Source organism: Alosa pseudoharengus, unplaced genomic scaffold (assembly GCF_046254945.1).
Source record: "Alosa pseudoharengus isolate Yale_2024_CS ecotype anadromous, Long Island Sound unplaced genomic scaffold, YU_APseudo_1.1 YU_APseudo_1.1_scf_14, whole genome shotgun sequence".
Classification (NCBI taxonomy): Eukaryota; Metazoa; Chordata; class Actinopteri; order Clupeiformes; family Clupeidae; genus Alosa; species Alosa pseudoharengus.
In genome coordinates this window covers 8805323-8827822 of record NW_027468609.1, presented here as the reverse complement: position 1 = coordinate 8827822, position 22500 = coordinate 8805323, and the positions used below count along the sequence as shown (strand labels likewise).

The following is a 22500-nucleotide window of genomic DNA, read 5'->3' as shown; positions in this document are numbered from 1 at the left end:
CTTGAGGTTTGTGCTGTGTGCCAGATTGACTGTTCCAGCAAATCTTCTTCTCCCTTTTGTCTTTCAAGTCCATTGTTCCCCTGTGCGGTCCCATCACACTCTCTCTCTCTCTCTCTCTCTCTCTCTCCCTTTCTTTCTCTCTCTCTTCCTTCCTCTCTCTCTCCCTCTCTTTATCTACCCATCTCTGTGCCTGCTCCTCATTCACTCCCTCCTCCCATCCCAACACGTTTATCTTCTCTCTTTGTGCTCTTTACAGAGAAGAGGAGGGTCACTTTTGAAAGTAAGTTGTATAACACACCTCATCTCAACCCTACTCACACACACACACACACACACACACACACACACCTCTGCAAGCACGGTTCCCACTCTGAGCCCTTTGTGGTTGTCATGGAGACAGATTTATCAAGCCTTGCACGGACCCTTCTCCAGCGGATAAAATGAGAGGGACGCATGTCCAGGCTGCCTCCGCCGCGAGCGCCGCTTTAATCCGCCGCGGCCTCAAATCACCTTGTGTCGTGACGGCCCCTCCATAGTAATGCCGTGCCTCTCCCCTCAAAGATGCCCCATTTGCCCCAGCTGTGGCGCAACTGGCTGGGGCACCTGCACCGTACGCCGGCGACCCGGGTTCGATTCTCGCCCCGTGGTCCTTTCCGGATCCCACCCCTGCTCTCTCTCCCATTAGCTTCCTGTCACTCTCCACTGTCCTATAATTAAAGGCATAAAAAGGCCAAAAATATATACTTTCAAAGATGCCCCATTTGAAAATTGAAAGTGACACGTCAATTAGGGGAAATCAGCGGGCTAATTAATTACTCCTGAGTCCCTGTGGTGGCTGGTGAATTGGCCCCCAACTGCATATCGATACAAATGCTGATTGGATTTTCTGGAAAATCATATTTAAAGTTACCAAAGTTTATCTTCTTTAGTGCATAGCTGCATAAATCTGAAGATCTCCATGATGCTAGATGCCCCTTCCCATGTATTATGTGTCTCTTTAGCTCTCTTATATACACACACACACACACACACACACACACACACACACACACACACACACACACACAAAAGAAGTACAAAACAAAAGCATAGCAGCATGTCCTTATTCTGCCTCTGTGTCTATGCAGCAGCAGATCGTCGTGGCCTTGTGGTGCATGCACCATAGTTGCATCTGACAGTTCTGGACTAGGATGAGATGGAGTGAATGGGGCTCAGAGGACAATGAGGGGGGGATTGGATGGCTCCGTGCCTTTACTGTAGACTGCCAGGCCATTGTCATGCTCTGAAATGCTGCTTCACTTACAGATTTGTGCTCTTTCAGTTGTGTGTGGCTGAATTTTTTTCTCCTGTCTGTGACTGGATCTGCTGCCTGCCTGAAGCGCGCGCACGCACGTGCACACAGACACACACACACACACAAGCACACATACACACAACTGCGCACATGCCATGCAAAATGTTTTTTAAGCCCATGTCTCTTCTTTTCTGTTTTGTTTGTGTATTGGGAGAAGAATTGTTGTTGCCAGTTTCATTGCAATCGGCTTGTTAGGATTTGCATACATCTGAGGTGCCTGCGCTGAGCTCCACTCCCTGCCTGACTTGTATCTCATTAGCTGTTATGTAAGCAGGAGGCTGAGGAGGCCGGCACGGCACGGCTGTCAGTCTGGACGAGCCTCAGGGTCACTTAGCCACCTCGGCTTCCAGACCCCCCCTCTCTCCCCCGCCCCTGGGAGCTCCGCGCTTCCAGCCGACAATCCGTGCAAGAGATTTCTCATTGGCTTTTTCTTTCCTTTCTTCCTTTCTTTTCTTGTTTTTTTCTCTCTTTCTCTGATCCCTCGCTCCTGCAGAGTACGGGCGGCGCGTGAAGGAGAGGATGCACCACAACATCCCGCACCGATTCACCATGGGGCTGAACATGCGCGCCGCCAAGTGCACCGTGTGTCTGGACACTGTCCACTTCGGACGTCAAGCTGCCACCTGCCAGGGTAAAAGCACGCACGCACACACACACACACACACACACACACACACACACATTGGTGCATTGGCTCTCTCTTGAGAAATGGTTTCCTACATGCATACATAAAAGCCTGAGACCTGTTAGGGAAAGATCTTATCCTACCCATTTGCCAATAGCCACAAAGTCGCCTTTCTTACATAATTTTGATATATAATGTTCAGACAACTTTGCTAAATTATGCTGATGTATTAAAAGTTTCATGTATTATGCTATAACTATAACCTGACCCTAGCCAGATGAATTTCGCTCTGCCTAGCTCCACTCATCCATCTGGAACCGATCCATTGAAGTGTTGCTTCAGAAGGCTGGGCCTAATCAAAAAATGCTTGCATATGATTGAATAAGCCACTTGTCCGTCATCTATTGACGTGCTACTTCAACCACTCACATCGAAGCCAACCCGTGACGCTAATAACAGTGTCACAGTCGCTTCTACGCTATGTCACATCTATGAAACTCCCGCCCTGCGTCCTGATTGGCTGAACCATAAAGTCGGTTGCAGAAATCACTCTCAATGGAAGAGGTCCCAGATGGATGTGAGTGAAGCTAGGCGGAGCTAAGCGGAACGAAATTCATCTGGCGAGAGTCAGGTTAATAACTATAGCTATGGAAAAAAACTGTTTTTCCTCATTATCAGCACAATTTTCATGCTGCTCAGAAATACAAGGATTAAAGTTCTCCGTCATAGGACGGATTTCCGTCAATTTGATTTTAGAAATGTCATATTTGAGATCGATGCAGATCCGATGAGAAAAAAAATAGGAGGGGGGGGGGGGACTGTCACCTTTGCTTTTCCTTTTTTAAGGCAACTACAAATATAAGGTAAATGTTTAAAGACCTAATGTTCTTGAGAACTTTCTGTGTCTCAATCCGTGACCGCTCAAGAAGATACGTCCTACGTCAGCCATGAGTTTCGCTTTGTATGTTGTAGCTACACACTTGTCTCGGGCGTTTGCTTATAAAAAAGAACACGTATGGAGGACTATAACGGTCTAAAAGTTGGATTATAGTGACACAATCGAGACAGCTGATGAGGTTGGCCAATCCGTCTAACTTTTTTGGATATGATATTGTGAGCTCTATGTGCGAATTCGGAGGCTGTGTTCTTTCCGTGCATCAATGTAGACACTTACTATCGCGAACTCTTGTCAGGGGAGGTCATTCATTTTGGGTGTCACCTATGACTTGAACAGATAGCCTGCTATGCCACCCGATGTAGGCTACTATTATTGTTACAGTTTTTAATCAATGCAACTAACATTATGTGTAAAGCGACGCAATATAAACCGTAGCCTATGCAATTTATTATCCCGTCTGTTATGACATACAACAATGTTTTTCACAATTTGCGACGGAAGGTTTTGACTGAGCGTGTCGAGTAAGGGGGTCAGTCGTGTTTATGACGCACAGACAGCCTTGTAGCCTATTTTGCTTAGGCCTCACTTTTAACGACAATAGGTTGTGAGTGTATGTTGACAAAAAATAACCATACAATTAAAATAGTCAACTTAAAACTTTGCTATAAAATATTATTAATTTATAGCACAAAACCATAACCAGTGGGCCTACCAGAACCTCGCATATTAGCGTCATGATTTGTGTGCGTCTATTTGGCAAGGCCACTAGCTGTCATGGATGCGTTGTTGCTAAAGGAAGGCAGGTGTCAAAAGTTAAAAAATAAATGCAGATGGGCAGCTGTTGGAAACGGGGGAGAACTAACAAGCCATGGTGTAAAGAAATTAAAGTGCCAGGAGTTTGCTTTTGCGCGGTTCGCTGCAAGAAAATTGTTTATGGATGCAATAGGAAAACGTTTTAGCACGCCACCAATCAGAAGACCGCCATAAGGTTAACGTTCGTGCACTTCAGGACATCTTCCCTACCTGGTGCAACTAGCCACCACGACAGAGGTAGGCTACGTTTATCTATGGCTGACCGTTTTTACGTTTAGAAAGTAGGCTACGCATGTTCTTTCATAGCGCAACACGACCTGTCCTTAACCATATCGCAACCTCTTGTCAACCTTATACAATCTGTTGCTGAAGACAAAAGCGCCGTCTCCAGATTGTCGTTACAAATGCGCAGACCTCCTGCATGAGCACACAAAGTATTGCTGCTCATTGGAAAACTGAGTTGTCTGTAAAACTCAAAATTACCATGTTATCATTAAATGCGGATGGGGCAACAAATGGAAATATGAACAATATCTAGAATGTTCTGATTTGTTACTTTGATGAGGAAATGGGAAGTCTTGCAAACTTGATTTTATAGATTTTACTTGGTGTTGAATTGCATATTAACAAGAAAAAAATCTCCCCTTTAAACACTTTTGGCCTGAAGTAATTAAATAAGAGTGTGTTAAAGCCTTTCTACAATATTGCTGCAGTAGAAAAGAACAGCAATGGCTAATCAGCAATGGTCAGGGATGGTACTAAAATATATTTTTGTTCATCAGGAAAACTCAATCTCAATCAAGAACACTCTCAATTCGCCTTATTCACATGGCGGCCATTGGCGGCTAAAACAAGGCTAGGGTACACAAACCATAGGATTGTTATGTTCTATGCATTCACCTGTAGGTGGCATTAATTATATAGTAAGTGTACCCTGTAGCCTCGTTTTGGTTTAAACAATGGCCGCTGTGTGAATAAGGCGAATACTCCCTTTACTTTGCTGTTTGCATCTTTTTGTACATTAAAAACCAATAGGTCGCGACCGCAAAAGGGGTGCTATCTCTATAGGTAGATATGAACAACGTATGACTTATGGCCTGAAAAAAGTTCAGTCAAACGATTTTTTTTCACTTTAATCCCTGGAAATACCCCACCGGCCAACCAACCATGTGAATGAGCATCAGTTATGTTGCTGTGTGGCTCTCACCTGCTCTCACCTCCTCTCCCCTTCGCCCTCAGAGTGCAGCACGCTGTGCCACCCCAAGTGCTCCCCCTGCCTGCCCGCCACCTGCGGCCTGCCGCCCGAGTACGCCACCCACTTCAGCGAGGCGCTGTGCCGGGACAAGGCCAACTCGCCGGCCCTGCAGGTCAAGGAGGCCAGCGGGCACGTGCGGCTGGAGGGCTGGATGAAGCAGCCCAGGTGGGTGCTGGGTGTGCAGTGGGCACTGCAGTGGGCGTCAGTGGGGCGCATCAGCAGTCTGCTTGCTGTTTCGTAGAGGTCAACAGCCTGGGTGTGGATTGTCAGAGTTATGTAAATGCATTATGTAATGCATATAATCACTGGTGAATTGTGTGTGTGTGCGTGCGTGCGCGTGTGTGTGTGTGTCCATTCATGCGTCATATAGGAATGGAAAGAGAGGCCAGCAGGGCTGGGAGACCAAGTATGTGGTTCTGGACGGGACCAAAGTGTCCATCTATGAGAGCGAGCCCAGAGATGGTAAACCTTCACTTCAGCTACGCCACCTTTCTGATGAGCTCTTTCAGTTGTTTGCAGTGTTACAAAACTTTGTTCTGTGTGTGTGTGTGTGTGTTTTGCTGACGTGTGCATCCCAGACTTGGTGAAGCCTCTGGAGGAGTTTGAGCTGTGTCTGCCTGATGGAGATGTGACTGTGCATGGAGCAGTGGGAGCTTCAGAGCTCATCAACACCGCCAAGTCAGGTACATCACACACACACACACATCTTTATACCTCCATTAACTGCATCAGATAAACAACCAAAGCTGCTTGATTGGTATTCAACAGCTACAGCTGTCATTGTCCTTCTCATTCCGCTGCAGTAACAATGCAATTATGCAGCAAGAATTCAAGTGACATAAACCAAAATGAGCTTGAAGTTCTTGGCAAATAACATTTGTTTGTGTGTATGGTTCTGTGTGTGTGTGTGTGTGTGTGTGTGATTCTCTCTCTCTCTCTCTGTGTGTTTGTGATTCTCTCTCTCTGTGTGTGTTTGTGATTCTCTCTCTCTCCCTCTCTGTATGTGTGTGTTTGTGTGTGTGTGGGTGTTTTCGCACAGATATTCCGTATGTGCTGAAGCTGGAGTCCCACCCCCACACCACCTGTTGGCCCGGTCAGTCTCTGTACTTCATGGCCCCCAGCTTCCCAGACAAGCAGCGCTGGGTGGCTGTTCTGGAGTCAGTGGTGGCTAGCAGCCGCGGCACCAGAGACAAGGCCGAGTCTGATGCGGTGAGTGATAGTGTGTGTGTGTGTCTGTGTGTGGTAGATGACAGTCACTTAAAACAAGTGAAAAAGATCCGCAAGTCCTCTAATTAATTCTTCAGTCACATTGTGTTCAAATAGCTCACAGCACAAACAGATTTCAAAGTAGTGATTGTAGATCAGCCAGCATGAGCTGACTCTCATTAAAAGAGTGGATTTGCTGCTCAGTGGGCAGGTAAAAAAACCCAGCTGTAGGTATCTCCCAACCTTCCCTCTGGGCCTCTTTGTAATTACAGATAATAATAATAATGCCGCTGAAATGATTCATGTTTTTGTGTTCCTCCTCATCCCCTGTAATTACGACTCACATGCACTAGACTTCAGACGTTCAGTGGGCCTCTTGCGTGAACTTTGATTTAATTACTTTATTGATACAAATGGAGGTGCCATCCCCAAACACTCCCACTGACCACCTCATTAGAAACACTAAAATGACCTTTCTTTGTGTGTGTGTGTGTGTGTGTGTGTACAGTAAATGAGAGAGACTGTTGGCTGTGGTTAATGATTTCTTTTTTCCTCTTTTTCTCTCACTTTTTTCCTCCACGTTCTGTTCCTTTGCTGTCCTTGCATTTATTCTGGTGTGTGTGTGTGTGTGTGTGTGTGTGTGTGTGTGTGTGTGTGTCTATGTGTGGAGTTTGTTTACCATCATGTTTGTTTTTCTGTTTACCTGTGCATATGGCATCCCGTGGGGTTGTGTGTGTGTGTGTGTGTGTGTATTTCCTTGATCCCATGGGCTTATGTTGTGTACTGTAGGCAGGTGCTGTTAAAAGGCAGAAGACACTTTCTCCACTGGTCCAGGTAAACAAGCCAGTCTGTTAGTATGAAGGGCTCCACACACACATTCGTGCACACACACACACATACACACACACACACACACACTAGAACATATGCATGCATTTTTATGCATTACATTTCTGGATGACTGGCCATGGACCTGGTGCCCTCTCCTACATTGCGAGCGGCAGTTCCATTGCTGTAGCTTCAGCTTTTCCTGCTTGTGACTATTGGTCACCACCTGCCACCACCACTGCATCGAACACACACACACACACACACACACACACACACACACACACACACACACACACACACACACACACATAAACACTTGTGCGTTTACACACTCAGACACATGTGCACCGACAGTGACCCACACAGACCCTTGGCTGTCCCCTAGTGCCGTGTTGTGTGCCCATGGCTTTGCGTGTGTACCGGTGCCATGTCTGTGTATTGGAGGGGGTCATCACATGCCCAGAGCACAGGCTGAGAAACCCTCCCCAACCTGGTGCTGTTTGCTGCTGCTCTGTGCCGTGCGGGTCGGGTCGGGTCGGGTCGGGTCACACGGCCGTGTGGCTCTGCCCATGCCGCTGGCACGTTCCTGGCCGTGTCCCAGCGTGGTGGACGTGGCGGACGTGGCGGGCATGGGTGCCACCCGGGCGCTGGCAGCTGCCCTGTGTCTTTGTGCTGCCTCTGTGTGTGCCCTCCTGTTCCCAGCAGGAATTAGAGTGAATTAGCGCACACTAAACTGCCCTTGTTTCATTGGGGATTTTTTTCTCTTCTTTTCTTTTGTTCTCTTTCTGTTTCTTTCTTTCTTTCTCTCTCTCTCTCTCCTCTGTTATTGTCTCCCTGGGTAGAAACTTCTGGGTAATTCTCTCCTGAAGCTGGAGGGAGATGACCGATTGGACATCAATTGCACCTTACCCCTCACCGACCAGGTATGACTCCTGTCCTGAATAGTAAACTATGACCCTAGTTAATATGTCCCATATGTTGGGGGTTGTGTGGCCCAGTTGGGCACTCTGTGGTACGGCACTAGCAGGCCACTTCTCATTTCCAAACCTCATTTGGGGCTCAAGGGCTGATTGAGAGTTTTGATTTTTCCAGGGATGTAAAGACATGGCTGCTATTATGTAGATGTCTCACGTTTATTTTCCTCTGTCACCTCTGATTGCCTCCCCCTCTCTCACACACCCTGTCTCTTCCTCCCTCACTTTCTCTCTGCCCTCCCCCCTCTCTCTCTCTCTCCCTCCCTCTCTCTCTCTCTCGCTCCCTCACTCCCTCTCTGCTCCCCCTCTCTAGATTGTGTTGGTGGGCTCTGAGGAGGGCCTGTATGCGCTGAATGTCATTAAGAACTCCCTGACTCACATCCCTGGTCTGGCCTCAGTCTTCCAGATCCAGATCATCAAGGAGCTCGACAAACTGCTCATGATAACAGGTCTGCCACACTCAGACACACACACACACACACAGACACACACACACACTTTGCTAGGTTTATGTATACGAGTGTGCTTGATAGATGTTTAATCTGTCTGTCGCTGCTGTTTGTCCTCCAGGGGAGGAGAGGGCGCTGTGTCTGGTGGACATCAAGAAGGTGAAGCAGTCTCTGTCCCAGTCTCACCTGCCGGCCCAACCGGACCTCTGCCCCTTCATTTTCGAGACGGTCAAGGGCTGCCACCTGTTCGCCTCGGGCAAGGTAGCCCCCTCACTCCTACTGCCACCCCTCTGATGCCAGCGCAGCAGCTGTGGCATCAGAGTGCGGGCATCATGCCAGGGCTGGTCAGGTTCAGTGATTAAAGACCAGATCAGGAGTGGCAGATCAGAAGCAGCTGTGCTGGTCAAAAGCCCTCCACATGGGTCCATGTCTTTATCAGTAGCTACATAAGAGTCATAGAAATATATCTCCCAACATGGTTGTTATGTCTGCTGTGAAATGCATGCACATGTCTGGTCTTTTAAATTTAGTAGACTGATGTCTTAAAGTGAGTGGGAATTAGCAGATGCTTTTATCCAAAGAGACCTCTTGATAGTGCAGGAACATGCCTTGATATATAACATTAGTTGACTGAATGTCTTGATGGTTGGGCATGTTTTGTGCAGGAACATGTCTAGATATATTACATTAATAGACTGAATGTCTTGATGGTTGGGCATGTTTGTGCTTGTCCTCTCCTCTGTCCAGATTGATAACGGGCTTTGCATCTGTGCTGCCATGCCGAACAAGATTACCATCCTGCGCTACAACGAGAACCTTGGCAAGTTCTGTATCCGCAAGGTGAGTCAGCTAACCAGGAGGTCGTCCCTCCCCCGTCTCATTTACCAGTGCTCTCTACAAACACTCACACACACACACACACACACACACAGTCCTACCTGCCAAAGCCTTTCCCTCCATAGATGAGTTTGTCTTGTGCTCTGACGTGCTCCAGATGTCCAGCCCTGTGTTGGGGAGCCAGATTGATGATCCAGTGCTTTACCGCTACGTGTCTGTCTACCTGCCTCTCCCGTCTCCAACAGACTCAGACTGATTTCACAGCCCATCATATCTGTGTCTCACAGCGCTCTCTGTCTGTATGTCTGTCTCACAGCGCTCTCTTTACCTTTCTGTCTGTCTGTCTGTCTGTCTCACAGCGCTCTCTTTACCTCTCTGTCTGTCTGTCTCACAGCACTCTCTTAACCTCTCTGTCTGTCTGTCTGTCTGTCTGTCTGTCTGTCTGTCTGTCTCACAGCACTCTTAACCTCTCTGTCTGTCTCACAGCACTCTCTTAACCTCTCTGTCTGTCTGTCTGTCTGTCTGTCTGTCGGTCTGTCTGTCTGTCTGTCTGTCTGTCTCACAGCACTCTCTTAACCTCTCTGTCTCTCTGTCTGTCTGTCTGTCTCTCAGGAGATTGAGACCTCAGAGCCTTGTAGTTGCATCCACTTTACTGGCTACAGCATCATCATCGGCACCAATAAGTTCTACGAGATCGATCGAGATGAAGCAGTATGTGCTGGAGGGTAGGTATCCTACTGTGTGTGTATGTATCTGTGTGTGTGTATGTGTATACAGTATGCTTGTGTGTGCATACGCACGTGTGTGTGTTTCTATGTAGAGGACTCCTGTGAAGTGAATGGCACAATAATGTAAATGAATTGAACTGAAGCTAAACTAAATGCTGAGTGTCACTGTCTGTGATGTGGTCCGCCTGAGAGACCCGGCCCATTAGCATCCATTATTCATCACTCATACATCTGCTCTCTGTGCCTGCCTGCCTGTGTCTGCAGCAGCTATTAAACCTCCGTGTCATAGTCAAGTACATCAAACATTGGCTCTATTACAGCACGCTAGTGCTAGCATACTGTTTGTGGTGATTGTGTGTGTGTGTGTGTGTGTGTTGCGTCTCACTGCTATGCTCTTCTCACCTCTTCCCTGCTCATTGACTGCCGTCAGGCGTGAGTGGAGTGATGAATATTGTGGGTGTCAGTCCTTGAGCGCTGTCGCTGTGAGCGCTCTCCACAGGCTTGATTGTCTCTGTTGACCGACCCTCTCTCTCTCTCTCTCCCTCCCTCTCTCCCTCCCTCTCTCTCTCTCCCTCTCTCTCCCTCTCTCTCTTCCTCCCTCTCTCTCTCTCCCTCTCTCTCTCCCCCCCTCTCTCTCTCTCCCTCTCCCTCTCTCTCTCCCCCTCTCTCTCTCTCTCTCTCCCTCTCTCTCTCTCTCTCTGTGTGTGTGTGTTGGCAGAGTTCCTGGATAAGAACGATGTGACGCTGGCCTCTGCCGTCTTCGCTGCCTCCTCCCACAGCTTCCCCATCTCCATCATCCAGGTGTCCTGTGCCCCTCAGAAGGACGAGTACCTGCTCTGCTTCCACGGTACTATCTCACTTACTCACTCACACACACACACACACACACGCACTCTCACACACTCTCACACACTGCTTCCACGGTACTATCTCATTCACTTACTCACTCACACACACACACACTCTCACACACTCTCACACACTGCTTCCACGGTACTATCTCACTTACTTACTCAGTCACACACACACACTCTCACACACTGCTTCAGCGGTACGAATACACACTTTTTCATTCTCTCTCTCGCTCTGTTTCTTACTCTCACTGTCACTTACACACACACACACACACACACACACTTACTCACTCTCTCACTCACACACTCTCACAGATGCATGACATGCATTCTAGGTCATGTATATTCCTATACTGGTGACATCAGAGAGTGTGGCAGCAGTTCAGTGTGATACAGCATGGTTGTGTTCAGATGCGCAGTCTGAGCTCCACTAATCAAGTGTGTGTTCTGTCTCCAGAGTTTGGTGTGTTTGTGGATGCTTACGGTCGCCGAAGCCGCAACGATGACATCAAATGGAGCCGTCTGCCTCTCAGTTTTGGTAATCAACAGTTAACAGACTGCTCACAATAAATCAGTGTTTATACAGTACAGAGTGCTTATGTTAGCGCTCATTAAAGTATTGATACTGGTGCTATGTAGATATTGACAGATATTAACAGTACATGATGTATGTGCAAGTCATTGATGCATTATGCCTATTTCTACAGTTTTTCCAGAAACTATATATCCTCATGTGTTCTCAAAGCTTACATACATGTCAGTTTGTCTGGCTGTGATCATGATCTAATGTGTTTACATTTTCTTTCTCCATTCAGCCTACAGAGAGCCATACCTGTTTGTGACCTATTTCAACTCCTTGGATGTCATCGAAGTCCAGAGCCACTCTGCCCTGGGGTAAGACCCTCATCTCTCTCTCTCTCGCTCTCTCTCTCTCTCTCTCTCTCTCTCTCTCTCTCTCTCTCTCTCTCTCTCTCTCTCTCTCTCTCTCTCTCTCTCTCTCTCTCTTTCTTTCTTTCTTTCTTTCTCTCTCTCTCTCTCTCTCTCTCTCATAGACACACACACACTTGTACTCACTCTTCCCCTCTGTGTGTGTGTGTGTGTGTGTGTGTGTGTGTGTCAGGCCCCACTCCTACGCTCACCTGGACATCCCCAACCCGCGCTACCTGGGCCCGGCCATCTCGTCCGGCGCCGTCTACCTGGCCTCCTCCTATCAGAACAAGCTGCGAGTCATCTGCTGCAAGGGCAACCTGGCCCAGGAGAACGCTGAGTCCTCCAAGAACGGTTCCACACGCAGGTAACACACACACACACACACACACACACACAATATATCACTGTTTGACACACAGCATGAGGTGGACCAGTTTGGGACACGGTGGGCTGTGTTAACAGGCACAGAGGTGAGGGACTACCAATGGTATCCAATTCCGTTTTCCCTTTCCACTGCTCTTCATTAACCACTAATCTGTTTTTGAAGAGAGCCTGAATAACAGGGTGGTGCTGATGGTGTTGTTGGTGTTGATGGTGCCCTGGCAGACCTGGGTGAGTAGGTTAGTGTGATGGTAACGGGCTTGAGACACTCACAGGTAGACAGACACACAATGGGCTATTGGTGAGACCTCCTCTGGCGTCTGAATTGGCTTTGTCTGTGGTTGTTTGGGTTGAACAGAATGTCACAGTGGTGTGTGTGTGTGTGTGTGTGTGTGTGTGTCTAACACCTGGGGCTACTGCCGGCTCAGGAGGATCCTGAGCATGTCTCCTGGCCCTAAGGGACCATGGCAGTGCTGTCAGTCTGTATCAGGGTGTTCAGTGGTGTGAGGGAGAGGCCGTTTAATATTGGTAAATAAAAAGCTCCAGTGACCAGACGCATTAACATCAGCATCTGTTCTTTGCAGGAGGAAGAGTGCCTTTTTCATATGTGGCAAAGTGTAGCGGGGGGGGGGGCTGTGACCGAGACTGAACAGGACTTCTTAATGTAAATATTCATCATGGTTTTGTATATGGGTGGACTTTGAAGCATTGAATAAAACACTGGTTATTTCCACTGCCTGTTCCTGGATTCCAGTCTGTTTTAGTTGCTACAAGAGGGCCATCTGCTGTCAGCATCTATTAGTACATGACTTTCAGATGTACTGTATAACGATAATAAAGGCATGTGTTGTACCTTCTGTAGTGAACTTGCATCATGTTGTATACTGTTAAAACAGATCTTCATGTTATGTTATTCAGTGAAGGTTTGATAACTGTATTTTTATATGATGTCACTGAATAGTCTTGTGCAGAGGACTTGAAGAACACATCTTTAAGTGAATGTGATTCATTGTTTTACTTTTTGTGTGCACTTTTGTACTAAAAATGGGAGGGAAAACTGTTGTGTTTACATTTTTGCTCAGTGTATGAAGTCTGATATGTATGAACTTGACCTAGTAGGCTGAACATGGGTGGGCGTAGTGGCTGGAGCTCTATTACAAATCCTCTGGGTTGGCTGCCTGTGTGAGTTGGTCTTGAATGTTTGGGTCGATCTGTCTCTAGTAGGTCACTAGAGGGGTTGTTTGTTGGTAGTCACAGAGTGACCTTCTCATAAAGCTGTACAGTAAACGTGGACCAAAGCGGTAGCAGTCCTCACCTCCAGGGTCAGAAGCACAGCTCCTGTGTCCCCAACCCCACCACCAAACACTTGTGCTGTGTGCGGGTTCAGTTGCAAATGCACGCGTTACCCACGCGCTCCTCCATCTCCCTCCAGCCCCAACAAGCGCGGTCCCCCCACCTACAGCGAGCACATCTCCAAGCGCCTGGCGGCCAGCCCCGCCATCCACGAGGGCCTGCACCCGCCGGGCACGCCGCACCGCTACCGCGAGGCGCGCACCGAGTTCCGCCACGACCGCTCGCCGGCACGCGCCGTCCTGGAGCGCGAGAAGTCGCCGGGACGCGGCGCCGAACTGAGGCTGGACCGCTCGCCGGGCCGCGCCATGGACCCGCGCATGGAGCGCTCGCCCGCCCGCGGCATGGACGTGCGGCGCGAGAGGTCGCCCGGACGCCAGGCCTTTGAGGAACGCCCACGTCTGCACGCCCAGTCCGGCCGAGCGCCACTCACCACCGTCAACAAGGTGACTCCTACCTCACATTAAAACACACCTACACTCACATTTAAAACTACTTTAACAAATATATGCTCACACACTTACTCGCATGTATACTTACTCACGTGTACACTAACTCACATGTATACTTACTCACATCTATACTTATTCACATGTACACATACTCACATGTACACTTACTCACATGTACACTTACTCACACTTACTCACATGTACACTTACTCACATGTATACTTATTCACATGTACACATACTCACATTGAATGTACACATGTACACTTACTCAAATGTACAGTACACTTACTCACATCTATACTTACTCACATTTATACTCACATTGAAAACTGCATTTTAATTCATGCTCACTTTGAGACACTTAACACACAACTCAATCAGAACTGGGCTAAACCATACTATAGTGATGACCAGCATTTATAAGTCAAGCAAAAAAACATGATCAGCTGTAGTGCTAACCTGTAAAATATAGCCTCCTGTGATGAATCACCGCTGTTAAACCATCATTGATATATATCTATTTTTCTCTCTCTCTTCTGCAGGTATGGGACCAGTCATCAGTCTGAGTGACAGCACACCTACACCAATCAGAGGAGAGGGACACACCTTACGCAACACTGAAAACACTACTATACGAATGCCAAATCAGAAGAATGAGACTGTCTGTAGATTTAACACCACAGGGTAGCAGTCCAAACCCACAGCACAATATCTCCTTTGAAAGATCCCATAACAAAAGCAAGGAGGCTAACTTTGTTTTGCTTTTGGCCCAAAGTAGACACCTAATCCTCGGGTCGGTTACTTAAGTCATCCGGCGTTGCAAATCTGAAAGCAATTTATTCAGAGGCAAGAGAAGAAAAAGGGAATGAAGCAGTTCTGGTCCTCAGCTAGCTATCTGTGGGCGGGTTACTTTCCTCTCTGCCTTTCTCTCCCTCTTTCATCTATTCTTTCTTCATCTCTTCTCTCTCTCGCTCCCTCCCTCTCCTCTAATTCCTGACTGAGCTACTGCTTGGAATCTGGCTCTCTGCGCTACCCACAATCGCCAGCCGCAAACTCTGCTGGCCTTTTTGGAAAGGAGAAACGAACTTTGTATAACTTCAGGATGTCATTTGACTGTACATACTCTAACTCAACTTTTTATAGAGACTCTAAGGGAATATCAGGCTGGTGAAGCCATAATAACTATTTTTGTTATGTAAAAAGAAGAGATAAAAAAATGTACACATGAGAAATCGTGTTTGTATCGTGCCCTCCTTGAATGTCGAAACGTAAATATAAACCACGTAAAATGTCCAAATGTTTGCTTCAAGTGGAACATTTTGCTTGGATGCCAGCAGGTTTATGCACTCATCCTGTAAAAGTGACATAATGGCTTTTAAAAAAAATGAAACTTGAACATTTATATCATTTTTATTTTGCTACAGGCTCCCTTGACTGAGTTTTAACTTACTATCTATATATGTTTTCTATTATTATTTTGATGTAAGAGAACAAAGATGTGGTCTGACTTAAGATTGTTACTGTTAGACGAAAAGAGCTTAAACAATTTGAGTGCGAGCCGCCGTCTCTTGGCGAGCTCCAGCATCAGTCCTCTCGATTCGGGAGCCTTGGTAATCGGTAAGCCTCAGGACCCCGCTCCTCTGAAAGTGCCGAAGTGCCACGTACCGCGACCGCCCCCGAAATCTAGTCGGCAAGTTCCCAGTACGCTTCACTCTTTGTAGCATGTAGACGGAACGGCTCTAGAGACACAAAGGTTCATCATCAGCCGTCCCTCCACCTTATTTTTGCGTTTCTTCTAACCACCTTATCCCACATTTCTTCTATATGCACTTCCTCCATTGTGCTCTTAATAATGCCGATGTCTAACAACCGCTAACAGAATTAAGCTTTCCTTGTAGATTTTTTTTTTTTAATTGTTCAAAAGCATCAAACATGAGTACTATTAAAAGAATCTCTATTTCACTGGTCCTTGTGTGTGCTGTGTTTTGTTTGTTTACATACATCAGCACAAGTAGTGAGTCCGTTAATAGCACCTCTTTCCCATACCAGTGAAAGATCACACCTTCATAAACCCCTTTCCTTTTCCACTATCTGGTGAAATGCTAATTACCTTCTCCCACACACACACACACAGATTAGAGACCGAGTTTAGGTGGGCAGTGTGTTGTGCTTTAATTCATTCACACACTTTGGGAGCACCACGTCCTCTGCAGGCAAACAGTCTCTCAGCACTCTGAGGTCCCCCTTAGATGGGGGACCCCCCAAAGGCTCTCAGCACGGCCTGGAGGAAGGGGAGCAAAGCAGCATGGGATACATGAGCAGGAGTCCGACACGACAAGACCCGCCCTCATCTCATCTCATCGCACCAGTCTATAACCGCCCGGGGGCCGGGTGCCACAGAAACACTCCGTTCTGACTGTCCATTAACAAGATGTCCGGGCACACGGCATAGCAAGTCCATCCTGGTCTCATACACTCACTCACACACACATACACACACACCGGTCACTGTCTCTCGCTTTCATAGCTGTACACATGGCATTATATACATAAATTTCATTCACACACTCACATTAACATTCTCTTCTGTGTGCGTGCAAACGTTCTCTTGCACACCCAGGCGGCTCAATTGTTAATTATATGTGTGCACAGGGAAGGGGGGGTGGGGGGACTGGCAGTCCGTTATCGGTCCAGGGGGTGAAGACTGACCACTGAGGGGGGGTATAAGCCAAGTTGGTGGGTGGGTGGGTTAGTCAATACGGTCTTTGATTGGCTGAATTCTGTTGTTGGAGCAGGCCGTGACTGGCCAAGCTCTGGTGAAGGTTTTAGTCGGCGTTAACTCTATCTGTGATTGGCTGATTCGGTCCGGGTGGGGGGGGGGGCCTCAGTTGGAGCTGGCTGTGATTGGCTTCTCCAGCTCCAGGTCGGCGGGGGGCACTGAAGTCAGGCGCAGGTGTCCGTAGCAGGCCTTGCACACGCGGTTGGGCTCAAACAGCTGCTGGTTGGGAACCGCCACCTTCTGGTCACAGCAGCTAGCGCAGAACACGTTCCCACAGTTCCTGTGTGAGGGAGAACAGCAAGGCCAGTGGGAATTAACACTCGTACACTTTTACAACCACATTCAATTCAACAGCCCATAATGTGTTACTCGAGGCTGATGACCACATCTGACCATCTAATCAGCCTGAGTAACAGCATGGGATGTTGAAGAAAAGCAAAACAGATGCATTCAACAAATGGTCAAACTTGCACACTACCTAGGGAGCAGTTATTTTTGCACAGCAAAGCAAAGCATCAAGTGTGGATACGGCTTCTCAACGCGGTGTTGCCAAAATCCTAAAAGCGTGAGAACCCTAGCTCACGTTTCGGTGGGTGCAGCTTGCCTAATGGCTTGGCCGCTCTCTTGCCAGGCTAAGAGCCCAGTGCTCTGCTTTCTCTCTCTTTCTCTCCCTCTTTTCTTTCTCTCTTTCTCACAGACCGTGAGAACCAGCACTCATTCTTTACCCTCCTGCCTATTCTTTTTTTTTTATTTTGCAAACGAATCCAGAGTCTGCGCCACTAATTTCAACAAGAGATCGACATCTTAAAACCGTGCTGGCAGGATTGTTGTCGTGACTGGGCATATTTATGGAAACCAGGAAGAAGGAAGGGGGAGGGGGAGGGGGGGCAACAAATCCACCAGAGCCAGGATGGGATAATGAGGGGGGATTACTGTATTAGCCAGGCGTGTTGATTAAAGCAAGCGTGTTAATGCAACAGACTGACAGACACAAGAACAAGCAGAGAGGAGGAGGAGGGAGTGAATAGGTTTAGGGATGGAGGGATGACTGAAAGATGGAGAGAATGCATGGAGAGGACAGAGGGAGGGAGGAGGAGGAGGGAGTGAACAGGTTTAGGGATGGAGGGATGACTGAAAGATGGAGAGAATGCATGGAGAGGACAGAGGAAGGGAGGAGGAGGAGGAGGGGGCCGGGATCTCTCACCAGGCTTCTTCAACAGGCTCTCTGGCACTGCAGAGGAGAGAGGGAAAGACAGGAGAGAGGAAGAGTCAGAAAAGAGGGATGAGATCGGAAGAAAAGCACACTGCCCTGTGTGGCCATCCAACTCCAGCTCACAGACTGGTCACACCCATGTCCCTCCGATGACCAGTCTGTTCGTAGCACACAAAGAATCTCCCCCCATTCAATCTCATTCACCTCAGAGCCCTACTCGGCACACCCAAACACCACTCGACCTCTGACTCGAACTCGGATCCGAGCTGTCCAACAACATACAAGCTCTTCAAATATCAAATGACATGAGCTGCCCTTTCAAGTGAATTAATAAACACTAGTCCTCTTGTTTGGTCCACTCCACTCAGGGCCTGTCCCAAGGACTACACGGCAATTGTATTCTTGATGCCAGTTCTTGCCAACACCAACAATGCCTTCTCTACTTTGTATTCTTTCCTTTGTGCATCAGTGCTTCAGTGCAGAAATAAAGCCATTTCCCTGTTACTTAAATTCTCATCTCTTAACCTGACACAACCGAATGGCTCCTTCTGACTTAAGAGCAACCGCTCAGAGCTAACACAAATCACCGATGGCTGTGGTGGTGGTAAGTTCTAGAATCTGAGAGCAATCCAGGTTTGGGAGCGAGCCAGCTGATTACAAATGGGGAGTGACGGACGATCCTGTTCCAAGGAGTGCACTAGCAGCTGAACTGAATTTGGGAGAGTCCAATCACAGAACAATACAGAGGAATGTTGCACAGAAATGAAAACAATAAACAAACAAAAGACCAAATTCAGGGATGGGTAGCAACAAGGAACATATGATTATCACACTACTTAAGACACAATGGGATTCTATTGCAGCGTTTCTAGAGTTATAGTATGATGATGTATTAATTTACTGACGGCAAGTTATGTTCCTTTATAGGACCATATAGAGTACATACAGTAGTCATTTTCCTCAAGGCTTTTCCAGGAGAAAGCTTAGAAGAAATTAGTATGTAAAATGTGTGTGTGTGTGTGCCTTCACCTGCAGTGGTGTTTCCTCGCTGCCAGCCAGAACTTGGTCTCACATCCATAGCAGTGTGTTGCTAAGTGATCTGGATACCACCGGGTCATCTTCAAAGACCAGACAAACAGAGAGACTTCAATACCAAATACACACAGCCCAATACAACAGCAGCTGACTCTTCATCTGGGAACATCAGGAGAAATGAAAGTCAGGATCCTTTTCTAAATAGACATGCAAACTCTAGACAAACTAACACACACACATACACGCACACAGGGTGCGGTGCCCTCACCTCTGGTTCCCGCTGCTCCACCTGCTCCCAACTGCCCTCGGAGAAGAACTCGGAACTGCAGCGCGACAGACACACGGGCTCCAGATTATTCTCACCATCCGGGAGAGACGTCTGACGGGAAGAGAGGAGTCCTCGGTCAAATCATTACAAACTTGCATGTGGTTTCTAACATTGGTGCGCTACCCAGGTGTCACTGAATAGTGTTTAATCTGGTGTAGCTTGAGTTTGCTCTTTAACAACGTGTGAGAAAGTTTCCACGTCAGCTGCAAATGTGTGAATTGATTTCACATATTCTTATGCTTTATAATGATATCTGCGTGTTTCAGTGTGTGTGCGTGTGTGTGTGTGTGTATGTGTGTGTGTTGGCCTCACCAGCTCGCTGGGCAGTTCCCCGTTGACGCGCAGTCGGCTCCACAGCTGCTGCACCTGCCACTTGAGGTTCTCCACCTGCAGCTGGTGTCCGGCCTCCATCTGCTGCAGGCGCACCTGCACGGCGTCGCTGTGCACGCTCAGCCCGTCCTCCTCCAGGTGGCCAGCAGGGGGAGCCGTCGCCGCCGCTGCTGCTGCTGCCTCTCCGCGCGGCCGTGGGGCCAACCCCGAGGCCCTGCGCGGGAGAGGGTGACCACCGCACGGGGACGCGCCCGACGCCTGGCGGCTGAGGGGCCGGCGGGAGCCGTTGACCACGGGGTGGGTCTCGCCGTTGCACACGGCGGCAGCGGGAGAGGGGGAAGAGGAGGAGGAAGAGGAAGAGGAGGGGGAGGAGGAGGAGGAGGGGAGGGGATGCAAGGCACCGTGGGAAGGCAAGCGGAGGCCGTTGAGAGTTCGGGGCGGCTCGGGCGGCGCAGGCTGTGTTTGGGGCTCCTCTTGAGGGGGAGTGTGAGAGGGTGTGTGGGTGGCTGGAGCGGCCGTCTCCAGGGGGCAGTGCGGTGCCTCGGGCTGGACGGCAGAAGAGAGTTCGCTGCCACCGCCGCCGTCCTCCACGTCGCCAGGAGGGGGAGTGAGCGGCTCCTCTGCCTGGCCATCGCAGTGGCCGTTGGTCATGTGACCGCCGGGCGGGAGGGGCAAGGTGACGCATGGCGGTGGTGAGGGCTCGCTGACGGCGTACTCGAGGGCCTGCTCGACCATCTCCTCGCAGAGCTGGGTGATGGGGTCCTGACGAGCAGCCGGCGCAGGCACCGCCGAAGACGCCTCAGAGGGAGACGGCGTGGGTGTGGAGAGAGTGGACGGGGTGAAGTCCTCGCTGACGTCCTCGGAGGGAGGGCCGCTGGACGCTGCTCCGTTGACCTCCTCTCGGGCCTCCTGGAGGATGTGCTCCATCTGAGCCGGCGCCACGCCCTCGGCCATGGACAGACCCGCCTCCTCCGAGTGCCCGTTTCTGATTGGCTCCTCGTTCCTCTCCGCCCGGTCGCTCGGCTCCTCCCCGCCAGGCCGCTCCTCCGGCGCCATCTCCGAGTCCGGCTGTTCTGGGCTTGGACCGGCCTCATCGTCCAGACCATTAGGACATTCGTTACCGTCCGGCGACGTTGCCATGGCAACCTCCAGAGCACGGAGGTTGGGGTCGCTGCAGCGACGACTAGGGGGAGGTCCTCCCTCGCAGGCCAACGGTAGGTCATCAACAGAACGTGTCTTGGGAAGCCTACACACACACACACACACAATCACACACAGAATGGGGAAAACAATTGAGAGTGATTCAATCACAGCACCTACTTAAAACAAATCATCAGTCATTAAATGACTCTGGTTTCTAATAAACCGGTACCAAGAACTGGTTCTGATTCAACTTCCAAGAGATCCAAGTCCAAATATTCCCCTTAACCAGTGGTGTAGATCAGGGGTTCTCAATGTTTTTGGTTCCAAGGACCCCCTCATAACCCTAACAATTAAGCATGTAATTCTCTGAAGATGTGGCCAGGTCCACTATCCCATGTTTTTTGGCATATGTGCAACTTCGTCTTTTGTCAGTTTTGGATTTTGCATCACTTGACAACATGGACTGATTCTTAACATTTATAAACATTTATCAGCTAGCTGGCTAACAAATAAGCCAAGCTAGGAAGTAGTAGGAATGGTTCTTCATGACCTAAGTGAAGTGAAATGTGGCTAGGAGCAAATAGACACAATTTGCTTGTTTTATGGGTGAAAAGGGGCATCATCTGTAGATATTAATTTTGAAAATGATAAAACTCAACTTTATAATTTCAAGCAAATGATTTTGCGGACTATGGCTATGGGTCGCGGACCCCACTTTGAGAACCACTGGTGTAGATCAGTGTTTCCCAAAGGGTGGGTCGCAGGAGATTTTATTTGGGTCGCCAGCACAATTTATGTTGTCTAATAAATTAAATATTGGTGGTTGCATGCATGTTGCATGTTAGATCTGAAGTGAAATGGGTCGCGATGGTCTGTCATCTTTAAAAAGTGGGTCCCCAGAAAAAAAGTTTGGGAAACACTGGTGTAGATGACCCTCTCATCCATCCTAAAACCATAAAGCTTTCCCCCCCCTGCAGTGGGGGTGTGGCCTCACCTGCCGTTGGGCGTGTCCTCAGAGGAGGCCTTGTGGGCGGGGTAGGGAGCGCACGACTCCTCACAGGGGGTGGAGGGGGAGGAGCCGGGCAGGTACACGGCACTCCACACCATCAGATTACGCACGTGGCACACTGGATGCAGCACCTGCACACACACACACACACACAGTCACACACACACACACACACACACACTATCATAATTTGTATGAAACCAACACTAGACCCTCACTAAACTAAACTTAGCCATTTTCTTTCATTTTCTTCAGTGTTTGAATGTGTATCGTCTTTTATGTTTGAATGTCCAGAAGTTTTTAAATGAGTGTGTGTGACTCGTGAAGCTGGGTGTGTGTGGATGTGTGGAGAAGTTTAGTTAGTTAAATTGTACTTTATTAATCTTGCAGGAAGTTACTATAGGAAATGTGTTCTCTGCATTTTACCCATCCGGGGGGTAGTGTACACACACACACACACACACACTCACAGCTCAGTGAGCTCACTAGGAGCACACCCACACTAGGAGTTCACATACACACCCGGAGCAGTGGGCAGCCCTTAACCCGGCGCACGGGGGAGAAGCTGAGCTCACCGTCTCGGAGTGTGGTGAGTAGAGAATGTTCCGGAAGGCTCTGTGTGCTGGACGCATCAGTGACCACACCGAGCAGGTCTTCTGCTGCACACAGCTCTCCTCCCGCTCCCTCCCACTGTTACACAGGAAGGTCCCGAACAGACACGAG

General features: G+C 48.7%; 2 protein-coding genes across 2 annotated transcripts in view; one reads left to right on the top strand and one right to left on the bottom strand.

Moving 5' to 3' along the window:
- The window catches only part of cita (citron rho-interacting serine/threonine kinase a), a 77811-nt gene extending 62243 nt beyond the window's left edge, over nt 1–15568 (top strand). The window contains 17 exon segments of the mRNA XM_076283738.1: nt 1848–1985; nt 4930–5110; nt 5316–5407; nt 5524–5628; nt 5985–6154; nt 7825–7905; nt 8270–8405; nt 8527–8666; nt 9153–9245; nt 9855–9944; nt 9946–9967; nt 10689–10817; nt 11282–11362; nt 11640–11718; nt 11945–12118; nt 13568–13931; nt 14483–15568. Coding sequence (XP_076139853.1) covers nt 1848–1985; nt 4930–5110; nt 5316–5407; nt 5524–5628; nt 5985–6154; nt 7825–7905; nt 8270–8405; nt 8527–8666; nt 9153–9245; nt 9855–9944; nt 9946–9967; nt 10689–10817; nt 11282–11362; nt 11640–11718; nt 11945–12118; nt 13568–13931; nt 14483–14506 — 2099 coding nt within the window. The 3' untranslated portion in view covers nt 14507–15568.
- Nucleotides 15569–16087: 519 nt separating this feature from the next.
- LOC143122834 (phosphatidylinositol-3,5-bisphosphate 3-phosphatase MTMR3-like) lies at nt 16088–22494 on the bottom strand. Its single transcript, XM_076283740.1, has 7 exons — nt 22353–22494; nt 21763–21908; nt 19608–20871; nt 19236–19346; nt 18962–19050; nt 17924–17950; nt 16088–16999 (listed from the first exon to the last, which is right to left on the bottom strand). Exons 1-7 carry the CDS (start codon nt 22407–22409, stop codon nt 16825–16827), a joined length of 1869 nt encoding a protein of 622 aa, XP_076139855.1. The 5' UTR covers nt 22410–22494; the 3' UTR covers nt 16088–16824.
- Between the last annotated feature and the right edge of the window lie 6 nt (nt 22495–22500).

Excerpts from the sequence above, each read along its gene's own strand:
- LOC143122834 (XM_076283740.1), bottom strand. The coding sequence starts at position 22,409 with ATGCGTCCAGCACACAGAGCCTTCCGGAACATTCTCTACTCACCACAC. Across the intron at positions 19,347-19,607 it reads GGGAACTGCCCAGCGAGCTG|ACGTCTCTCCCGGATGGTGA; the intron begins GTGAGGCCAACA and ends TCTTCCCGTCAG. Across the intron at positions 19,051-19,235 it reads TGGAGCAGCGGGAACCAGAG|ATGACCCGGTGGTATCCAGA; the intron begins GTGAGGGCACCG and ends TGGTCTTTGAAG.